Here is a 23,338-nt window from a genome sequence, read left to right on the forward strand (position 1 = left end):
GTATTTACATTACCTAGTATTTGGAAATTCAGGTTCTCTAGAATGGTGAATCAATCAAACAAAGTAAAATCTACCAGAATTTTCAAAAAAGGTTTTAAAGGAGAAATCAGGATAGGAAATATGTTCTCAGTATGATGCCACCCATTTTCTCAGTGTCACATATCGTGCTAAAGTCACACATAAATCTTAAATGTAAAAATAATATTCCAAAGAAAACAATTATATCACTCTGATTAAAAATAAATAAAGGGTTGAAGCAAATAATACTTTTTCATTTTTCAAATATGTTGAGGTTGATAAAATGATGACTACTCAATTTCTGAGGGTAGATGTTAAAAAAAGAACTTAAAATGGCATTTCAAGCAGGTGAGTTTATCTCTTATACCATGTGACATGGCATGCTTGCCTGACCCATGTTCATGTCCATGTAGTTGACCTCCAGCTGCGAAAGACAAGGAGCAACAAACCCATCTAGATGGAGAGACAAATCAATTCAAACCAAGACACAAATGGAAAATCATGTCTGGGACCCTTTCTATGCTCAAGGCACAAGCATAATGGATCACAGCCGGACACACATAACCATGAGAAGAATTTGGTCCATCTCAGGGTGTGTTGCAAGGAACCTAGACGTAGAACAGTTTGAAGTAAGTTCCTAAGTAACTAACCCTGAGGCTGCCTGAGATCTATAACTACAAATAAGGTTAAAAGAGTCAAACAAAACAAAAACCAAACAACAACAACAGAAACAGCAACAATGACAACAACCCCCCCCTCTTTTAACATAAGCTATTACTGTTATTTCTCGATACTACTCTATCTGAGTGGCAGCATCACTTTGGCTGGGAATTCAGAAGCATTCCTGGGAGGCTAAGCAAATGTTGAATAGGGTTAATTGAAACAGAATTGTGAATCTAGTAATTTAGAGATAAGTTTAAGAGACTTTCAAAACTTACAAAATAAAGAAAAAATTGGTAACAGCATAGCAAGGAAGAATGGGGATTTTCTAAGTCTTCCACAAAGTCAACTTTATTTTTTTGTTTTCACTGAATAGGATTTCATCATTTTCCATCTCCTTCTTCTTTATACCCTTCCCAGATCCTCCTCACTCTCAAGATGATAGCTTTTTCCTTTACATATTATTGTTACATACATATGCATATGTATATATGTATGAACACACATATATATATCATATATATATATATATATATATATATATATATATATATCCAGCTAGGTCCATTTGTTATTGTTTGAGTATATAGGTTTTAAGAGACTTTTTAAATTATTATATTTTAGGGGATGATGTTATACAATAAACAGGGCAGTTCCATCATCAGGGGTTACATTTTCAGCTAAGGGAGTGGGTCAAGAGATCTATCCTCAATCACCAGCATGTCTCCAAGCTCATCACAATTTAACAGAGACACTGCAGTAATATGTAAAAAAATAAATAAAAATAATAACACTATATAACCCACCATTTAAAGAAAGGACAAGGGAGGGAAGTAGCCTTGGAAAGTGGTTAAGCCTTCACAACACTGATGATGAAATTGTATACAAAATTACATTATGGGCTCACATCCTCTGTTGTGGAGGGGCTCTATTCTCAATGGCCAATAATGATGAGTTGGTCAGGTCTCTAGCAGCAGGCGTCAGTTCTTAGGACTGTTAGTGATCTTAGCCTGGGTCTAAGATCTTTGTCTCTGAGGATTTGATTGCTTCTGAAACCAGACAGAGACCTATGGATTTTCCTCCTTGGCTCCGTTATGAAGTAGGTTCTCTCTCAGGTTTACACATTGCCTCGTCTTCTTCCTGCCCATGCTGCTTTCTGTGCGGCTGCTAATAAAAGATCAGCCATGCCCTTTGTTCTGGAAAGACTCAGTGAAGCAGTATTCAGCAAAACCAGAACAGGGAAGTGGGAAGGGGTGGGTGGGAGGACAGGGGGAGAGAAGGGGACTTACGGGACTTTTGGGGAGTGGGGGGGCTAGAAAAGGGGAAATCATTTGAAATGTAAATAAAAAATATATCGAACAAAAAAAAAAAAAAGGAAAAAAAAAAACGATCAGCCATGGCTATCAGGACTCCAAATCTGTCTCTGCAGAAAAGGCAGAATCTATTAAGCCATCTTGCCAGGATTGCTTAGGCATGAATTTATCCTCCTGTGAAGAAGAAGCTAGCAGGTGAATGGGATGCAGGCCAAGAGTATAGCGTGATGTTCTAGGTTCAGACCTGGACTGGGTGGATCAGAATTTCCAGATTTTCAGTACTAAAGCAATACTGCTCATTCCTGCTACTTCTCCAGCATCAAGTACAATCATGACAGTGCAAGCACCAGGGTATGGGTTTCTGGGGGTGTTGTATTTCCTGTGCTACCACAAGGCCTGGTCTTCCACTGTCAAGATAAGATACTGCGCACCTAGCACCTGAAATTCCAGGTTCACTGAGCCTCCAGAGGGAACTTCAGCTGTCAAATTTCAAGCAAAGGCTTTGCTAATCATCTGGGCACCAGACCAATATTTAGGTTGTTGGCTGCCAGGCCATGTCCATGCTCCTTCTTGCTATTTTCCAGAGAGAGCTATCTTCTGCTATTTCTGTGGCTTCTTCATGTGTTCAAAAGAGCACATACTATTGAGAATAGTCTCAGAAAAACAATGAAGGAATCAACACAGTGTTTCTCCCAAAAGAATTATGTACTGAGAAAAGTAGACTGCTTCTACAGTCTTAAGAAAGACTGCAGATCAGTCAAATCCATTCCTTTAGCCCACTGCAGTCACACAGATGGGTGATTTGACATAATTGGAGATTTGGCCTTGAATCATTTATAGTAGTACCAGTACAAGGGGAATGGTATCAAGGGTAGTTTCAGGGTTTCAGTGGGTAGTGCTTCTCCAGTGGCCCAGAAGGAAGCAATTCATCAAGGCTTAGGGCTACAAAAGTTGTCAAAGAAACTGTCAAACACTCCTAGCCAGTGCTGTGCCTTCAACCAGCTGCAGTCTTTGCATAGCTGTTTCAAAGCTACCTCAGAGTGTTCAAGGTGCTGGCACAGGCAGAGTCTGCAGGTGCACCAGCTTTTAGACTGATAGTTGTTTTTGCTCAAGACACCTCAGGTAGCAAGAGAGAATTCTCAGAGCTGCTAATTAGGGAGTTGCTAGTGTCTGTGCTTATTTGTAGGAAGATGAACATCAGAATCAGTGATTATAATATAAGCTCAATATTAATACTAACAATCATTTTCACAGTGCCTACAGAGAGGTGCCTTCCCCAAACCAGCTTGTCTCAAGTGAACTTCTGAACTCTAAGCTTATCCAGAATTAGTATGCAGAATGACACACATACACACTTGCACTTTCTTGGAATGGTATACATTCAGTCAGCAATTTCAGAAAAGATATTTGAATCTCAGAATGGCAGGGCATCTTTCTTGGGGTCCAAAGCAGTCTTGTCAAAGGTGGGTAATACTGATGGGTAATACTTCTCCATGAACTCAATCGCCTGAGGGGAGTGATTAGATTCATTCAAGGAGGTAGCAGAATTTAAAAAAAAAAACACAAAAAGTCAAAGAAACAACAAAGAAAATTAAACCCACAAACTCCTGATATTCTCAGTCATCTCTGTCCTACCATTGTTGAAGAAACAGATGCTGAAGAAACAGGCCTTGCCCCTGCCCAGTTCATCCCCGTCAAACTCTTTTGCCCTGTTCCACTAATGCACAGGTAAATGTATCCTTCCTTAAATGTAACATAAACTTCACAAGTTGTGGGGCTTTGTTCTTTTATTTATTTTTTTTTGGTTTTTATTTGGTTTGGTTTGGTTTTACAGTTTGAAGGCTCCAATGTTATTATGTTGAAAATAATCAGCACTTTTGTGTATTTTTCTCTTAATATATCTTAATGAGATTTTTTTTACCTATTTGGAAAGAAGAGAGGGAGATAAGGAGAGGAGAGAGAAAAAAGAGAGAGGGAGAGAGAAAAAGAGAGAGGGGGGAGAAAAGAGAGGGAAAGAGAAAGGGAGAGAGGGGAAAGGGAGACAAGGAGAGGGGAAAGAAGGAGACAGGGAGATAGGGAGCGAGAGAGAAAGAGAGAGAGAGAGAGAGAGAGAGAGAGAGAGAGAGAGAGAGAGAGAGAGACCTCAGTGTTGGGCATATGGGAAGACCAGAGGATCTGGGAGTTGTTCGGAAGGGCATTATTAGAATATATTGTATAAGAAATTGCTCCCAATAAAAGAAGTAAAATGTGAAATAATTATTTTTATATAACCTAGATTAGAAAGAAATGATCAAATACTTTGTATCCTGTGTAAGATTTATTGCCTAATAAGATGTAAAAATAAAAGTATTTATGAATGTAGTAATGCATGAGGAAAATATTTCCTCCCCTCCATTCTCATATCTATAGCTTTGAGAAATATTTTCACCTCTCTGTTTTTATATCTATAACTAGCTGCTCTGCCTTTCTACTATAATGCCCCCAACACACTTTATTTTAATTCCTAGGATATACCTATTTTTCCTATTTATTTCTTATTCATCAATATCTTATCATAAATAAATGTAGTCTACAAGAAATAAAGCCTTTGAGGGCACTGGTCAGCAGAAAGAATCTGATGGAAATGAAGTGTGGTATATGATGGGATCAGATGCAGTTCTGAAGAATTAGACAAGCAGAATCCGAGTGGCCACATGAAAGATTGGCAATTTTTTTAAAATTAGATATTTGCTTTATTTACATTTTAAATGTTATCCCCCTTCGCTCATTATCCCTCCAAAACCTCCTATCCTACCCCCTCCTCCTGCTTACCAAATCCTCCCCACTCCACATTTTCTGACCTTTACTGTGATGTTGAGCCTTCACAGGACCAATGGCCCCTCCTCTTATTGATGTCTGAAAAGGCCATTCTCAGCTACATATGTAGCTGGAGCCATGGGTACTTGCGTGTGTACACTTTGGTTGGTGGTTTAGTGCCTGGGAGCTCTGGGGATACTGGTTAGTACATATTATTGTTCCTCCCATGGGGCTGTAAACCTCTTCAGCTCCTTGGGTCCGTTCTCTAGCTCCTCCATTGGGAAGCCTAGGCTCAAGACTGGCTGTTTTAAAGTGGTGATCTTTGTCCTACTTTCCAACTCTAATGGTTCTTCAGCAATAGCTCATTTTCAATAAGTCATAGCAAAAAAAAATTGCTGAAATTTTGAAAAGAAGAAGAAAGCATTGAGAAATATCCCTCAAAAATAACCTGAAATAATAAGGTTCAAACAAGTAATCAAAAATCAAAGACAATACATAAATATCATTAAAGACATCTTTTGGGCATATTTGATGTGATTGACTCCAGGTATAATGGGAGTATACACATTAGTCTTCTGAAGTATCCAAACTTTAAAGAACTAAAACCAACAGAGAATATAATTTGAAAGATAATGGTACAAATTTTGGAATGTCTGTAAGGAACAAATCAAAAAAGGGGGAGAAGAGTCAAGCTACAGACACTTCCAATAAATGGTGTTCCTTTTCCATGGTCTTTGGGACCATATTTTGATTGCATTCCAAGCCTCTTTAGGTCAGGACATGAGAGCTTATTCAAATGACTAATATATTCTAATATTCTGCTGTCTCTGAATAATAAGAACATTCTGAGGAAAAGGCATATTTCCCTGAGCAATTAGAAATAAGGAAAATATTAATATCATAGTATTTCTCTATTCATAACTAACATATAAATATTCTCTCCAAATCCCAGTCCTACTGTGGACATTTTCCTTTTGGCCCCAAGCTTCAATGTTCTTTCAACCAGAAGGCTATTTACACACAAGCAGAACTGAGCTGAAGTGTTCAGCTGTAAATCGTATCTACTCACACAGTAGCTGAGCAGTTCTTGCTCTGATATCTGTGATCATGACTGAAAAACTGAGAGTCAGACCATAGAAAAAAGTACCAGACCTCCTATTGTGACAAATGGCATACAGCAAAATTACATTTAAGCAGTTACCAGGCCCCAAGGAACCCATCAGAGAATGTGTGCAAACAGTATGGGGCTTTCTACATCTAATTCTGTTGACAAAATGACAAAATATGGCTCTTTCTCAAAATGACAGGGAGAAATAAGTTGACTGCAAACATAAAGTATGCTGTTGCTAAGAATGAGAGATGGCATTCATATTATGCTACATTTCAGTTGGCAGCTTTATTGAAAAAGAGTCACAGGATCTCTGATCTCTGTTTTTTTATGAAAGGCGAAGAATGAGGTGAGTTGAAAGGAAGAAGGTAGCAGGTTCACCACTGAACATTTAGACATACAAGGTGGACAAGGCTATCTGAAGGTCAATTTTAGATTCAGTTAGCATCATCCTAGGAAAACTTGCAAGCACCCACATTTATAAAAAGAATGCCAAAGGAATGCCGAGAGCATGCTTGCAAATCTCCATTCTTTCTTACTACCCTTATGCAATCACCCAAACAAATCAGTTTAAATACAACTTCTTCTACTAATGCCTTTTGAAGCATCGCTGTAGTCAAGTAACCATCTGCTGCAAGCACAAACAGTGCCTCATTCAAGAATTATGTTATACAGGCTTCCTAGCAAAGTTCTTACATGCAAGCTGTTCTTGTCAAAATCAGAACCATTGTGATGATGCATCTTAATATTCAATCAGACTTTAAGTAAAGAGTGACAAAAGTCCACATATGGATGACAGCTGCTTCTTCAGTAAATATTTTCCCCCTTATTGAATGGAGGCTTATGGCAGTTTAGGATAAGTTCCATAAGACATTTCAACCAAACTGCCTGAGGACTACGGAAATGACAGTAAGAAGAAAATTCCAGTTTCCCAATCTGTTACAATTTACATATTCAGCACCAACAGTCCTTTCAACTAAAGTGGCATTGTATACCTTTGATTCCACAGTCTCCTTGGCTCACACTGGTGAACCGGTGAATTTGGGAACTGCCAGTGCCACTTTGTAACTCCCTTTCCATTTTTCTGCCGTGTTTGTTAAATATGGGAATTGTGCCTGCATAGACTGTCCCAATATATGAACAAAGTACATAGGAATTTGAATATTTGTGATCATATTTTAACAAGCAGTAAAATATTTGTAAATGGTTTTATTTTTAAAAGGAATGTCCTAACAAGGTTGTTTTTAAACCAATGAAGGGAATCACGAATTAAAAAACTAAAATATATAAATGGATTCTGCTGAGTTCACTACTATCATAATATTATTAGGTGCAAATATTAACATTTACTTAAAAATAGTCCGATCTAACAAATATATCCTTAATGTTGGAGCGCCCTCGAACCTATATTGTATTTTATTTATAAATCCTAAATGCTCTGGTGATTCAAGTCAATAAATACTGTGTCTTTCAAGGAGTCTTTGTAAAATTTGCTAACTGCAAGGTTCCTTATGAATTATCAAAAGCTCCCTATCTTTAACCTAATACTACTACATAGCAGTTCTTTGGAGACCACAGCAATTTTGGGTAAAGGTAAGGTCATTGGTAGGTAGGTAAAGGTAAAGGCTAGGTCTGTGGCATCACTTCATGTGTAGTTCCTTTCTCTTCCTGCAATGCTGGTCAACACTTCTTTTTAAATAATATTAAAGTCTTATTTTCTAACAAATTCTTATGTTATACTTTGTTCCATTTTTAATAAGAGTATTTTCAGACCAGGCATGCTGATGGTGAGGTTCTTACCCTGCGATGGGATCTGCTGCTATGGCCTTAGGATTGTGAAGCTCCAATTCAATCAGGGTGACACACACGGAGCCATTGAAATTACAAACAAAGATCCGGTCACTGACATGGTCCACAAAGTAGATATTTCTGGTAAGCCAGTCAATTGCCATTTGTTCCACATCTGAAAAGAAAAAGAAACAACATGTATGCAGAATAACTCAATCACAGGTGTAAACCTTGCATTATAGCCAGAATATACAAGTCTGACAAACTCAGTACAGACGACAGTTTAAATACAAGTTGTTTCTTTTATGTCATTCCAATAAATACCATATATATATGGTATTTAATATATGTATATATATGGTATTTAATATATTGCCATATATATACTTATTACTCATTTGATAAGTTCTTTGACTCTAGAGTCCCACCTGAATAATAAAATGTTGATTAACACAGAGACCCACAAGTGGTCAAAGGTACAGAGAATAAGAGTTTATGTAGTGCTCTGATCTAAATGGACATTTATTTCACTCCCCTTTCCTCAAGGTTCAGAAACCATTGCAGAGGATGGAAGAGTGATTTTTAAGAATCAGGTAGCAAACTAATTCTTGAAGCGGAAAAGAAGCTCAAACAGAGGAACAGATTCAGAAAATGTGGCACATTTACACAATGGAATACTATTCATCTATTAAAAACAATGAGTTCATGAAATTCCTAGGTAGATGGATGGAACTAGAAAATATCATCCATCTTGAGTGAAGTAACCATGTCAACAAAGAACACACATGGTTTGCACTCACTGATAAATGGATATTAGTCCAAAAGCTAGGAACACCCAAGATAAAATTCACAGACCACATGAAGCTCAAGAAGGAAGACCAAACTGTGGGTGCTTTGGTCCTTCCTAGAATGGAGAATAAAATACTCATGGGAGCAAATATGGAGACAACATGTAGAGCAGAGACTGAAGGAAAGGCCATCCAGAGACTGTCCCACCTGGGAATCCATCGCATATACAGTCACCAAACCCAGACACTACTGTGGATGCCAAGAAGTGAATGCTGACAAGAGTCTGATATAGCTGTCTGTGAGAAGCTCTGCCAGAGCTTGACAAATACAGAGGTGGATTCTCGCTGCTAGCCATTAGACTAAACATGGGGTCCCCAAGGGAGGAGTTAGAGAAAGGACTGAAGGATCTGAAGGGGTTTGCAACCACATAGGAAGAACAAAAATATCAACCAACCAGATTCCCTAGATCTTCCAGGGACTAAGCCACCAACCAAGGAGTACACATGGAGGAACCCATGGTTCTAGCAGAGCATATAACAGGATGGCTTTGTCAGGTATCAATGGTAGGAGAGGCCCTTGGTCCTGTGAAGGTTTGCTGGATGCCTCAGTGTAGGGGAATTTGAGGGTGAGCAGGCAGGAGTAGGTGGGTGGGTAGGGGAACACCCACATAAAAACAGGAGGAGGGGGATGAAATATGGCATTTCGGGGTGGGGGAGACCAGGAAATGGGATAATGTTGAAATGTAAATAAAGAAAATATCCAATAAAAAACTTAAAAAGAAGCTTTATGATACCTTTGTCTAAAGAAAAGGACCTGACATTTTAAAATAAAGAGAAGTGACAGATTCCTTCAATGGCATACTTAGGCGCTGGGGAAAAAAAAGACTTCATCAAGGATTCTTTTACTTTATAGTCCAATACCATGAAATACAATGAGGAGGAAAGTATATTATATCTGTACTATCTCATGAAGTAGTCACTATCTTTATTAAAATTTAGCTTTTATAACTGGTATAATGAATCATCAATGCATCAAATTTTAATTAATTCCATTTCAAATTAAAATAACACTGATTGCTAACAGATATAATGGACATATCAGTCAAATTAAAGTGTATGTATTTTATTTGACTATTTTTATTTTATCCTTTCATCATCCTTTTACTATAGTTTGTAATGTAGTTTTATATAGGAGTACTAATCTGTAATGTGCAATTTATGGGAAAAATCATCACAGCGATCTGTTATGAGATGATATGAGTTATTAAATTCTTATATCTATTCCACAATGCTCCTGTTAATATTTAAAAAAAACACTGAAAAAGTAATTAAACTGAAAATAAGCTGTGGATGTTACTCAGTTTGTAGAATGGTTGTCTTTCATGAAAAAGATTCTGGGTTTAATACATAGCATTATATAATCCAAGAATGATTACACATGTGTAGAATAATAGCACTGGAGGGATAGGGCAGGAAGATAGGAAGTGGGATATGATAGGCAGTTTGAGGGGGGAGGGAACTGGGAATGGGGATAACATTTTGAAGTGTAAATAAATAAAATATCAATAACAGAGAAAGAGAAAAAACATTCTCAGTTGTATAGCAAGTTAAGGCCATTTTAGGTATATCCCCCTGACCCTTCCAATTCCTAAATATCCCAATATAATGAAAAGTACTTATGGGTACCAGTTCCCCTACTGTCTTTAGACTACTAGCACTGCTTTGGCTCTGTCAATAATACTGTAAATAAAACTTGGATTCATCTTCAATCTAGGGTTCCATGCTTTTAACTCTTATAGATTACTGCCATCCTATTTATGATTCAGAAAACATTGCAAGGCCCCAGTGATCATTTGCTAATATCACAGAATCAAATCCCATGAATATTTTATTTGTCTATGTATATCATACACTTCTATGGTAAATGGTAATTTATATATCAAACAAGAAAATTAACAATTGACAATAAAATAAAAGAATTCCAGTTACATGGTGTAATAAAATGTAGGAGAATATTATCTCAAATTCTGTGTCTGGAAAAATATCTTGGAGTGCTCATTTGATTCATGTTGGGCAACTGTGGAAAGTAAAGCAATAAGCTAAAAAGAACCTGTAGATTTTTAAAAGATCCTGATAGACCTGGAAGATACTCCTTCTCTTAGATTTCCCAAGTGTCTGTAGTCAGTTGTTTACTGTGGTGTGGTTCAATGGATATGGCACAACTATGGCCAATCATGGTTTTCAACTTGATACCCAGGCAGAGGGACCCTCAACTGAATAATATTCTCCATCAAATTAGCCTATTGGCATGGCTATGATTCATTTTCCTGATTCCTAACTGATATAGGGCTGCCCAGCCCACTGTGGTTCTACCATTCTTAAGCAGTTAGGTTGGAGCTGTATAGGAGGTGAGGCTGAACATCTAGAAGCAAGCCAGTAAGCAGTATTTTTCATGGCTCTTATCTCTGCTTTTTTTTGAGTTTCTGCACTGGGGTCACTCAGTGATGGACTGTGGTTTCCATTTCAAACTCCTGAGCTTCTCTGAATGGTGAACTATAAGCTGCAAGTAAGTGAAAAAAACTTTTCCTCTTCAAGTTGCTATAAGTTCATCTATTTTATCATGGCAATAGAAAAGTAAAGTAGGAAAGCTGCTCATGCAGATTTGATATTTAATGCTGATGGAATTTGCCAAGAGGGCTTTCTGACACACACCCACTGAGACAGGATAAAAGACACCAAAGGAAGAGGTGCAGTCTTTATTCTCAGTGGAAAGAATTATCTGTGTTCCAAAGAAAGAATAAACTCTTCGAAGGATCTCATTGCTAGGTTTTCTGAACTTTACTATCTTCGGTGCACACATCTGCCAATCACATCTTTCTGTGACTTCCTTTGCCCCATGGACCTAATATAAAAATGCTTATGTCTTCAGTTCCTTTAATGGCTTCTCTGTCATTTAAACAGATCCATGTGTTTTCTATTGTGAATCTCTCATTTTGTTGCTCAAAGTTGCATGTTTTATAATGGAAAATCTTACCCACATAGAAGAGAAATGTTCTTTGTTGATGTAAATTCCCAGAAAAATTGTAATTATACTACATATTCTACAAAGATGAGTAATTGATAAGAATATCAATTATTTTTCGGGTTGGAATTGCAGGTCCAGAGTCAAATTATCTTGGGTTATCTTAATTTCTATGTAATAATTTATTGCCTAATTCCCATTTTATCAATGTCATATAACTACCAGATGAATCCCTTTAAATGTACACTTCCATAGCATCCACCAGCTCAAAACTATGAAACAGATCAGCAGCACCAGTACCCTATAGCAGAGATTGCTGTTTTGCTGCAATCCACCTACTGTCTATTTCCACCAAGGTATTTGAAATGTTCCTTGAATTTTAACTACATTTGTTCTGTCATGATAAAACTCCGCAAAAGTTTAAGTGCATTGTAACATGGATTTTGAGGTAATTTGGATTTGTGTTCCTGGGATATGGTCATTCATATTTTGCTACAGAATAATCTCTCCCTTTTTCCATTTGAAGAGCTATAGATTTTGTTTCCATCTTCCCTACTAAGAGCCTTCTTCTATAATCTGACATTTTCCTACAATATACTCCAGCATTCTTTCTCAGAATTGGTTACTTCAGTGAATGACATTCTCTCAGTAGAAAGAATAAAACTGACAGTCATATCAGCTCAATCCTTCACAACAGTGATCACCAAAAATATAAAAAGAGAGGCAGCAGGAATTTTGTGTTAATATCTACCATATCTTACAAGGATAAGCAGAAAATATATATTGCAAGTCATTGGACATGAATTTGCGACCCATTAGTACCAGTCTGACTCACATAATATAGATTTTATGCAACAATAAACATTTAAATATTTTCTAAGCTACCAGAAACCTTATTTTTTCTCATTCAGTCTAGCACTCAGGATATTAAAAAGCCTCAATTATTTTTCTGTCTCAAGAAATCTGGAGCAGGAGGCTTTGCTGTGATTCAGAGAAGGCTTCCATTATTCTATCAGCCGCAGTTCAGCACCCACCATTTCCAGAGCCATTTCGGATACTTTGATCACATATCCAGATGTGCCAGGCTCATTCATCCACCCATCCCTTAAGGTGTAAAGCTGGTTGCTTCAATACATGCAACTATAATTTTAGACAAAAGAGTTGCAGCATGGCAAAATCCACAGCAGTCAGTACTTTATCATTTCATAAAGATTCTTTTCAATGAAAGAAGCAGTGAGATCTCAAAGAAAAGTCTAATTAGCAGAATGCTTAGTAATTGTGAGAGTTGGTTAGTTTCTTCTTATATGTCTGGAATTTCCTTCTTTCTTTTGTATAATTTGTATTTAAATCAGTTTCAGCAATTAGACATAGTCTGTAGGCAAACAAGTTAGTACATAAAAAGATTCAGGGAATATTAACAACCAGAACAAGACGAACTATAGTGTGCTTTGAACTAAAAGAGACAAAAAGGCCTCAAAAACATTTTCTTTCTCCAGCTCGTTTCTTTTCCCCTCCCAATTACAGAAAAATGAGTCACAGTGGTAGAACCACTTTTCCTTTGTCATAAATCATAAGGACAGAGCTTTCTTTTTGAAGTAATTCATAAATTGATACTAGAGTTGTATTATTCTGTTTGATTTAAAACATTAAAAACAATCAAAATATTGTTCAAGCATTCTACATCTTTTAATATAGATAAAAATATATAATATATTTATATTTATATATGAATTTTTTATATATATAATTTCCCCGACTTTCCTTTTTTAATACCAGATCATAAGACCTTCAAACCAGAGGAGTTCTGTCTCCAACTGGGAGGAAGGACTATTACAAAGAAAGGTCAAGAAGACTCTTGACAGATGCCCCTTCCAATACTATTGTAGCATCCTCTGGTGTCTAAGTCCAAGTCAATATTAAATTGAGGAACACAGAAGCAAATAGCTTAGAAGTATGCTATCTGTCTCCCTTTGGTGTTTTTTGTCTTGGGCTAACTCTCCTGGCCTCCTAAATTCTGGGATTGGAGGTATATGCCACAAGATCTATCTTCTACAATTGTAGAAATTTGTACTAAATTTCTACAAATTCTCATTTCATGGAGAGTTGATTAAATATATTTGTATTGAGAAATAAAAATCAAAACTGCATGGAGATTCTTTTTCACTTTAAGAAAACATAACAACAATTCCAGATGAGGAAACAGGGAAAAATATTAAATATACACTGCTAATAGGGATAAAAAATTAGCCCATATACTTTGAAGATTAGTATGAAAATTCCTCCAAGAAATAGAGACAGAGACATAGAAACTATCACAAGACCCAACTTTATGATTTTAGAGAATATGCTCAATGAATTATGTGTAAGTGAAGGACACAATAACTGCACTTCTGTGCCCATGGCAGTCAGTGCTATTCAAACAAGTCATGTCATGGAATTAGCCAAGACACTGTTTCAAAACAGAAAACATGGTTTGAAACTCTCCCAAAGACCTACAACCCAAACTTCCCACTTTCCCTTCTATTAGGTTCAGCATGTTTTTATTGGGAATTGATGTGGGATGGCACAGATTGCTATAGGAGGTGTAACCCATGGGAAGTGGTCTTGATTGGCATAATAAAGAAGAAAGAAGCCATAGGAAATAAGCCAATAAGCAACACTTTACAATGTCTGCCAAAGGCCCTTCATCCTTTCTTGCTTTGGTGTTAGGTAGAGGTGATTGATTTGCTTTGCTTCATTCTAAAAGTGAAATCTTTTTCTGGTTCTCTATTTCAATCTTTGTCTAAAAAGATGTTCTAGCATGAGTTGCCTTTTACAGGTTATTTCAGGTTGCTAGGAGTACTCATTATGCTCTGTCTGATTCAGTTTCACTTTCTGATCTCACAGAGACAACACCTCCTCTGTCTGGTACACAGGTAGTAGTTAGGCAGATGGATTTTTGACAAATTTAATCATGTAAATGCGTCCCAAACCACAAGGAATTCCTGCAACTCACCCCATTCCCTTCCCTTCTCATCTGTCCTCTGTTCTGCTCCTATCTTCTTGCATAATTCATTCTTCTGTTATGCTGAGCTTCCTAGAAGCTTGGCAACACATTATTAAGTCTAAATTATCTCTCTGTCTCCAGAATTGCAGAAATTATTTGAACATATTAGAAGGTACATATTTCTAGAAACATGTTCAACAATCCATTTTAGTTTGCTAAACCAGAAGAAAACACATTAGAGTATTTTAAGGTAACTTTAAATATAAAGACAAGATACCACTCACTCTCTAATAAGATGCTTGTTACTTTGTACAGAACAAACTTTTGTATGTTTTATTATGTTGGTCTAATTTGTTCTTTCATCAACTAAAGGTCAGCCAGAATTTGCTCTCATTGTTTCCTTGATATGATTCTTATTTTGGTAATTTATAACTTTTGTAACTGTCAAAATTTACTAAGAACTTTTCTTCTTATTTGACAATAGATGAACAGGTTAGCCATTTACTTTTGGAAACACATGGTAAGTTTCAATAATATTTTAAAATTTGAAAAATAGTAAGGGAAAAGAAACTACAGAAAGCATTTTGGAGCTTAAATTTTACATGAACAAAATTATAACCATGTTTTTAAATTGCAAATAATTCTCCCATGTACAAAAATAAGTCTCAAGCTTACACCTGCATCATCTTTGATGGGCATCAGTCACACATAACATCATCATGATAGAAACACCGTATTAATTATGTATTATTTGTTAAGGTTAGCAACTTAACAGTCTATTTGGTGCAGATTAAATAAAATATAAAATCAAGAGAAGAGGGATAATGATGTGGTAATTTAACACTGATTAAAAAATGATGCATCTAACTTCTTTCTAAATAACAATTTATATCATATACTACCTGAATTGTGAGTATGTGACTTAAACATTTTAAGTCTTCTAAAAGTGTAACATGGTTTTATGAATTGAACTATATGTTCTTCAAAATTTTCTTTTAACTTCAATACTCAGTATCTCAATAACAGATTATAATTGGAGAAAATGTCTTTATAGATGTAATTAGTAAAAATGAGCTTACTAGTTTTGGGTTCCAATCAAAGAGGACTTTCAGCCTTCTAAGTAAAGGATTGATGAAAGAGAGTCATCAGAAATTTGAATGTGAAAGAATAGTTGTGTGAAAACACTGTGTGAACACACCAGTCAGCATTTGTAAGCCAGATGCCCTGGAGGAATTCCATTTGTGAGTATTAAGTTTATAAAGCTCTGTAAATCAGTCTGGAGGTTCCTCAGAAAACTGGGCATGATGTTTCCAGAAGAACCTGCTATACCACTCCTGGGCATATCCCCAGAAGATTCCCCTCGCATGCAATAAGGACACATGCTCCACTATGTTCATAACAACCCTATTTATAATAGCCAGAAGATAGAAAGAACCTAGATGTCCCTCAGTGGAGGAATGGATGCAGAGAATGTGATATATTTACACAATAGAATACTACTCAGCAATTAAAAACAATGAATTCATGAAATTCTGATGCAAATGGTTGGAACGGGAAAATATCATCCAAAGTGAGGTAACCCAATCACAAAAGAAAACACATGGAATGCAGTCACGGATAAGTGGATATTAGCCCAGAAGCTCTGAATAACCAAGACACAATTCACACATCAAATCACTCCCAAGAAGGAAGGAAAGGGTTCTGGTCCTGGAAAGGCTTGATGCAGCAATGTAGGGGATTACCAGAACAGAGAAGTGGGAGGGGGTTGATTGGGGAATGGGCAGAGGGAAGAGGATTTATAGGACTTATGGGGAGGGAGGGAACTGGGAAAGGGGAAATCATTTGGAATGTAAGCAAAGAATGTAGAAAATAAAAAAAGAAAAATCAAAAATAAAACTTTCTAGATTCCAAATCCATTGTTTGCAGCACAACTGCTCTCCTATTTTGACTAATGTATCAAATTAATAAAATTACTCCAGAACTATTTGATACAACAATCCCTCCTTTAAAATTTTTGAGAACAAAGGAAGATCTTTATTAGAAAACTCATAAAAAAGATATTAATGTAGCACATCAATGACTATTATCAAATAGACTTATCAAAGAGCTAATATATTCCCTGGGAAAGAAACAGTTGATTCATTATTTTAAATAGAATAATAGGCACTAATCTTAATGATATTAACTTACAGATTGATAAATCAGAAACAGTTTTCACCAGGCAGAAAAACCTAAGGTTCATACTTTCATCATCTTTGATTGATATTCATTATATATTGATTAACAATGACCCACTTAAGCTCATATATTTGAGTGTTATGAAATCAGAGGATTAGGAATTGTGTCTTTCTTGTGGTAGGTGGGGCCTTGTTGGAAGAAGGATGTCACTGGAAGATGGCTTTGAGATTTCAGAAGCCCTCGTCAGACCCAGAGGCTCAGTCTCTTGCTTACAAATCTGTGTGTAGAGCTCTCAGCTCATTCTCCAGAACCATGTCTGCTGGTGTGCACCATGCTTGCTGCCATGATGATAATGGTTTAAACCTGTGAAACTATACACCAGGCCCAAGTGAATGCTTTCCTTTATAAGATTTGCTATTACAATGATTAGTAACATCTATGAGAGCGGTTGTCCTCAAGAGAAGAAAATGAGGGTAAGTACTATGATCATTACATTATATAGATGTATAAAAACTCTTATTATGCTGCATAATTTAATTTTGCTTGAAAACCAAATAAAGAAAATTACACTCACTATCTTATCCTATTATTAATAAAAGATCAGATTTAGAAAAATGCTCATACATTAAATCAAGAACCTAAATTTAGGAATTGCATACAGTGATATAAAGCAAATGTATTACACAGATAGCATTTTAGTCCCAGATAGAACTAAAGGACTATACTTTGGTTCATCAATTTCTGACTGCTTGTAACAGATCTACAGTAGAGTGCTTTAAGAAGCAATCATCAAGTTGAATAATGATACCATAACCACTTGGTAGTCATGACCATTTTTGTAAATAATATTCATAAATTCTTTGATACAAGATTATTTATTTAATAAAAAATAATTCATGTAATAGTTCTTAATTATCCTCTTCCACAAGAACCATTTCTTTGTATTTTCCTTTTACGAACAGGCATTTCTTTTGAGATGGTATCTCAGTTTGTAGTAGCAAGCCTGGAACCTCTCATTTACAACAGACTAGGTTCAAACTTACAGAGACCTACCTTTGTCTACTGTTTTTGAGTGCTAGGATTAAAGCCCACTAATGAACAGAATTTGATAGAAATGGTTAACTAAGATTTAATGATGATTCAAGAACACTTCGTAATTTCAGTTTTGTTATTTTGTTATTTGCCAAGTGGTGACTTTCATCAAATCCCAGGTGCATGCTTAGAAGCTAGGATTCTTGATATCAATAAAGAACTGAGTATCTACCTGCTGCACATTTCAATGTCAGCCTCTTGTGTTGCTTTGTGACTCAATCACAAATATAAACACTCATAAATCACTGATGCACCAAAACTTTGGTAATGGTATTTACTGTTTTAAAACTACAAATAGGCAGGCAATTTGTTATAAGCAATAGATAACATTGTCAGATTCCTGAAGATTTTATATTTCTACACTTCTTAGATTCTACCTGTCACTATTATGTTGAATAATTGGTTTGGTTCTTTTAATATATCCACCATGTAGCTTTAGTATGGAAACCACAAAAATACAACCAGCAAATGTTTATAAATGAATCTCAGTGAATCGAAGCACATCGTGTCTGGAAAATTTTCTCTATTTTTGAATTAATTCTGCCTAAAACTAAGAAATCTGGAGAATCCCAAGACATGAACAGTATTGGTACTCAAAGTCTCAAGAAGGGTAGAATCAAATGAAGGAGAAAAGATAGAAAGGGGGATATAAACTTTAGTAAGATAATTTTATGTAATAATTTCACAGGTATCATACAATAAATCATATACTTTAGAAATAAACATATTATTATAACTTACAGCAGAAAGTAGGATTTTCTATTTAATTTTTGCCTAGATCCTCCAATCTTTTTAACTACTAAAATTGTGTGCACTTCCTTTCATAATTCTCTATATAATGCTACATCTTCTATTTTTTAAAAATTTACATGTAATACATTGACTTTTTAACTACATAGAAATTATTTTATTATTATTTCTATTGATATATGCACATATTCACATGTACCCATTTTGTCCAATCTTAATGTTTTGCTAATATTGTTATCAGGGCAGTCGTAGTGGTTATCTTTAATACAAGCAGAGTCAGAGACAGGGAGATATTTAAAAGTTCGAGGACATCCTGTTCCAAAGAGCTCAGTCCAGCCCAGTAAAGGCTAAACACACACACACACACACACACACACACACACACACACACACACCCCTGTCTTGGAAACTCAAAATAATATCAACGTTTTGTAATTATGACTAATTCTTGTTGGTTAATGCAAAATTTTAGCATGATTATACTTCCTTTAAAAACTTGTTTCTTGAGTTATTTGGTGTGTGCTCCAGATTTTTTTCAAGAATTATTTTTTCATAATTCTACAAAAGTGTCTAACTTTTTTCTCAAACAGAAAAAAATCTCAGCATTCTATGCTGCTGTTTATACTTTCAACATACTCTCAACTTTGCCAGGCTTCCAACTTTGGAATCTGTGCAGGCTTTTCAGCCCTCAGGATCTGGGGCAACTTTTTTACTGTAGGTCAGGCATTCCTGCTGTGGAGGTAATGTAAGGACTCTATACTCATTGTTATTCTCACAATAGGCAATTCCAGTATTATGCATCTCATCTCTTACCTCCACCTTCAGAAGTGCCCAGGATTTCTAAATATTTAGTCCTACTGGGTTACTTTAATATTAAATGACATTTTCACTAACTTAGCAAGGCAGAGAAATATTAATTCTATTGAGTTATATTTCAACCCCTTGCATTTTTTTCTAAAATTGTGTCATAAAGTGTCTCATCTCTTTTTCTTTGTTTCTTTGTGGATCAAAACATTCAAAGTAATTTATTTGCAATATTCATGGTGGACCCACAATAAAAGAATATATAAGACACACAATAGAGGATATATACATACACACTTTCATTCTTTTATCAAAGGTTTTTCATCCCCATTCTACATTTTGGGTGCTTTAGACACACAGATGTTGATTCAACACATGTGTGCCTGGTGCCCAAAGATGCCTTGAGATCCTCTGATATTGGAAGTGTAAACAGTGATGATTCCATTTGGCGTACTAGAATAGAACCTGGAATCGCTAGAAGAGTAACCATTGCTCTTACCAGCTAAGCCAGAGCCATCTTTTTATCTCCTCACACCCAACCCACTTTTACATAATCCGCGGTATTCAGAGAAAAGTCTATGGGGCTAGATTTAAGATTTAGATTTAACAATTTGAAAATGTCAGGTTGCCTGCTGTGTGGGTAAAGTAGAAGAACCTGTAACAAGCTTCTACATTTCCAAGAGGCAGGAGCTGTATTTTCAAGGATGGTTACTACAATGGTGAAGTTATGTAGTCTGTACCTCACACTTTCTCTTAATCATGGTGGATAAGCAGTTTCATTGTAAATTCCACACAGCTTATTTCTGCTTTACAGAATGAGCTATGTAACACAGTGGAAAATCTGAAGACTTCATAGAAGACCAGCAAATTCTCACTCTAGATAATGTTTAGTCACTTTTTTATTTTTTTTAAATATTTTTATTTTCTGTATTCTTTGTTTACATTCCAAATGATTTCCCCTTTCCCAGATCCCCCCTCCCCATATGTCCCATAAACCTTCTTCTCTCCATCCATTCTCCAATCACCTCCCTCCTTTTTCTCTGTCCTTATATTCATCTCCAATGCTAGATCAATCCTTTCCAGGATCAGGATCCTCTCCATACTTCTTCATGGGAGTCATTTGTTAATGCGATTTGTGCCTTGGGTATTCAGAGCTTCTGAGCTAATTAATATCCACTTATCAGAGATTGCATTCCATGTGTATTCCTTTGTGATTGGGTTACCTCACTTAGGATGATATTTTCCAGATCAAACCATTTGCCTAAAAATTTTGTGAATTCATTGTTTCGATTGCTGAGTAGTATTCCATTGTATAAATATACCACATTTTCTGTATCCATTCTTACTTTGAGGGACATCTGGGTTCTTTCCAGCTTCTGGCTATTATAAATAAGGCTGCTATGAACATAATGGAGCATGTATTTATTGCATGCTGGGGAATCCTTTGGGTATATTCCCAGGAGAGGTATAGCAGGGTCCTCAGGAAGGGTCATGTCCAGTTTTCTGAAGAACCGCCAGACTGATTTCCAAAGTGGTTGTACCATCTTACAGCCCCACCAGCAGTGGAGGAGTGTTCCTCTTTCTCCACATCCTTGCCAACACCTGCTGTCTCCTGAGTTTTTTACCTTAGTCATTCTGACTGGTATAAGGTGAAATATCAGGGTTGTTTTGACTTGCATTTCCCTAATGACTAATGATGTTGAGCACTTCTTAAGGTGCCTCTTGGCCATCAGAATTGCTTCAGGTGAAAATTGTTTGTTTAGATCTGTACCCCATTTTTTAATAGGGTTATTTGGTTAGCTGGGGTCTAACTTCTTGACTTCTTTGTATATATTGGATATTAGCCCTCTATCAGATGTACGGTTGGTGAATATCCTTTCCCAATTTGATGGTTGCTATTTTGTCCTTTTAACAATGTCCTTTGCCTTACAGAAACTTTGTAATTTTATGAGGTCCCATTTGTCAGTTCTTGATCTTAGATCATAAGCTATTGGTGTTCTGTTCAGGAACTTTTCCCCTGTGCCCATGTCCTCAAGGGTCTTCCCCAGTTTCTTTTCTATTAGTTTCAGTGTGTCTGGTTTTACAAGGAGGTCCTTGATCCACTTGGAGTGAAGTTTAGTACAGGGAGATAAGACTGGATCAATTTGCATTCTTCTGCATGCTGACCTCCAATTGAACCAGCACCATTTGTTGAAAAGGCTATCTTTTTTCCACTGGATGTTTTCAGCTCCTTTGTCAAAGGTCAAGTGACCATAGGTGTGTGGATTCATTTCTGGATCTTCAATTCTATTCCATTGGTCCACTTGTCTGTCACTGTGCCAATACCATGAAGTTTTTAACACTATTGCTCTGTAGTATTGCTTGAAGTCAGGGATACTGATTCCCCCAGAATTTCTTTTGTTGTTGAGAATAGTTTTAGCTATCCTGGGTTTTCTGTTATTCCAGATGAATTTGATAATTGCTTTTTCTAACTCTGTGAAGAACTGAGTTGGGATTTTGATGCAGATTGCATTGAATCTGTAGATCGCTTTTGGCAAGATGGCCATTTTAACTATATTAATCCTGCCAATCCACAAACATGGCAGATTTTTCCATTTTCTGAGGTCTTCTTCAATTTCCTTCTTCAGAGACCTGAAGATCTTGTCGTATAGATCTTTCACTTGTTTGGTTAGAGTCACACCAAGATACTTTATATTGTTTGTGGCTATTGTGAAGGGTGTCATTTCCCTAACTTCTTTCTCAGCCTGCTTATCCTTTGAGTATAGGAAGGCAACTGATTTGCTTGAGTTGATTTTGTAACCAGCCACTTTGCTGAAGTTGTTTATCAGCTGTAGGAGTTCTCTAGTGGAGGTTTTCGGGTCACTTAAGTAGACTATCATGTCAGCTGCAAATAGTGATAATTTGAATTCTTCCTTTCCAATTTGTATCCCCTTGACCTCCTTATGTTGTCTAATTGCTCTAGCTAGAACTTCAAGTACTATATTGAAAAGATATGGAGAGAGAGGACAGCCTTGTCTAGTCCCTGATTTTAGTGGGATTGCTTCAAGTTTCTCTCCGTTTAGTTTGATGTTGGCTACCGGTTTGCTGTATGTTGCTTTAACAATGTTTAGGTATGGGTCTTGAATTCCTGTTCTTTCCAAGACTTTTAGCGTGAAAGGATGCTGAATTTTGTCAAATGCCTTTTCTACCGCTAATGAGATGATCATATAGTTTTTTTCTTTGAGTTTGTTTATTTAGAGGATAGCATTGATGGATTTCCTTATATTGAACCATCCCTGCATCCCTGGAATGAAGCCTACTTGATCATGGTGGATGATCGTTTTGATGTGTTCTTGGATTCAGTTGGCAAGAATTTTATTAAGTATTTTTGCATCAATATTCATAAGGGAAATTGGCCTGAAGTTCTCTTTCTTTGTTGGATCTTTGTGTGGTTTTGGTATCAGCGTAATTGTGGCTTCATAGAACAAGTTGGGTAGAGTTCCTTCTGTTTCTATTTTGTGGAATAGTTTGAAGAGTATTGGTGTTAGGTCTTCTATGAAAGTCTGATAGAATTCTGCACTGAAGCCATCTGGTCCCGTGCTTTCTATGGTTGGGAGATTTTTTATGACCCTTTTTATTTCTTCAGATGTTATGGGACTGTTTAAATGATCTATTTGATCCTGATTTAGTTTTGGTGTTGGATATCTGTCTAGGAAACTGTCCATTTCTTCCAGATTCTCCAGTTGTGTTGAGTATAGGCTTTTGTAGTAGGATCTAATGATTTTTTGAATTTCCTCAGTTTCTGTTGTTATATCTCCCTTTTCATTCTAAGTTTGTTAATCTGTATACTGTCTCTATGCCCTTTGGTTAGTCTGGCTAAGGGTTTATCTATCTTGTTGATTTTCTCAAAGAAACAGCTCCTGGTTTTGTTGATTCTTTGTATGGTTCTCTTTGTTTCTACTTGATTGATTTTGGCCCTGAGTTTGATGATTTCCTGCCTTCTACTCCTCCTGGGTGAAAGAGCTTGTTTTTGTTCCAGGGCTTTCAGGTATGTCG

At 36.4% G+C, this 23,338-nt stretch overlaps 1 protein-coding gene across 1 annotated transcript in view; it reads right to left on the reverse strand.

The window, feature by feature from the left end:
- Lrp1b (LDL receptor related protein 1B) overlaps window positions 1-23,338 on the reverse strand; it is a 1,719,438-nt gene that overhangs the window by 1,061,568 nt on the left and 634,532 nt on the right. Inside the window, exon 7 of the mRNA XM_052181021.1 lies at window positions 7,696-7,858. Coding sequence (XP_052036981.1) covers window positions 7,696-7,858 — 163 coding nt within the window. The remainder of the gene's footprint in view (window positions 1-7,695; window positions 7,859-23,338) is intronic.

Source organism: Apodemus sylvaticus, chromosome 5, assembly GCF_947179515.1.
Source record: "Apodemus sylvaticus chromosome 5, mApoSyl1.1, whole genome shotgun sequence".
Taxonomy (NCBI): Eukaryota; Metazoa; Chordata; class Mammalia; order Rodentia; family Muridae; genus Apodemus; species Apodemus sylvaticus.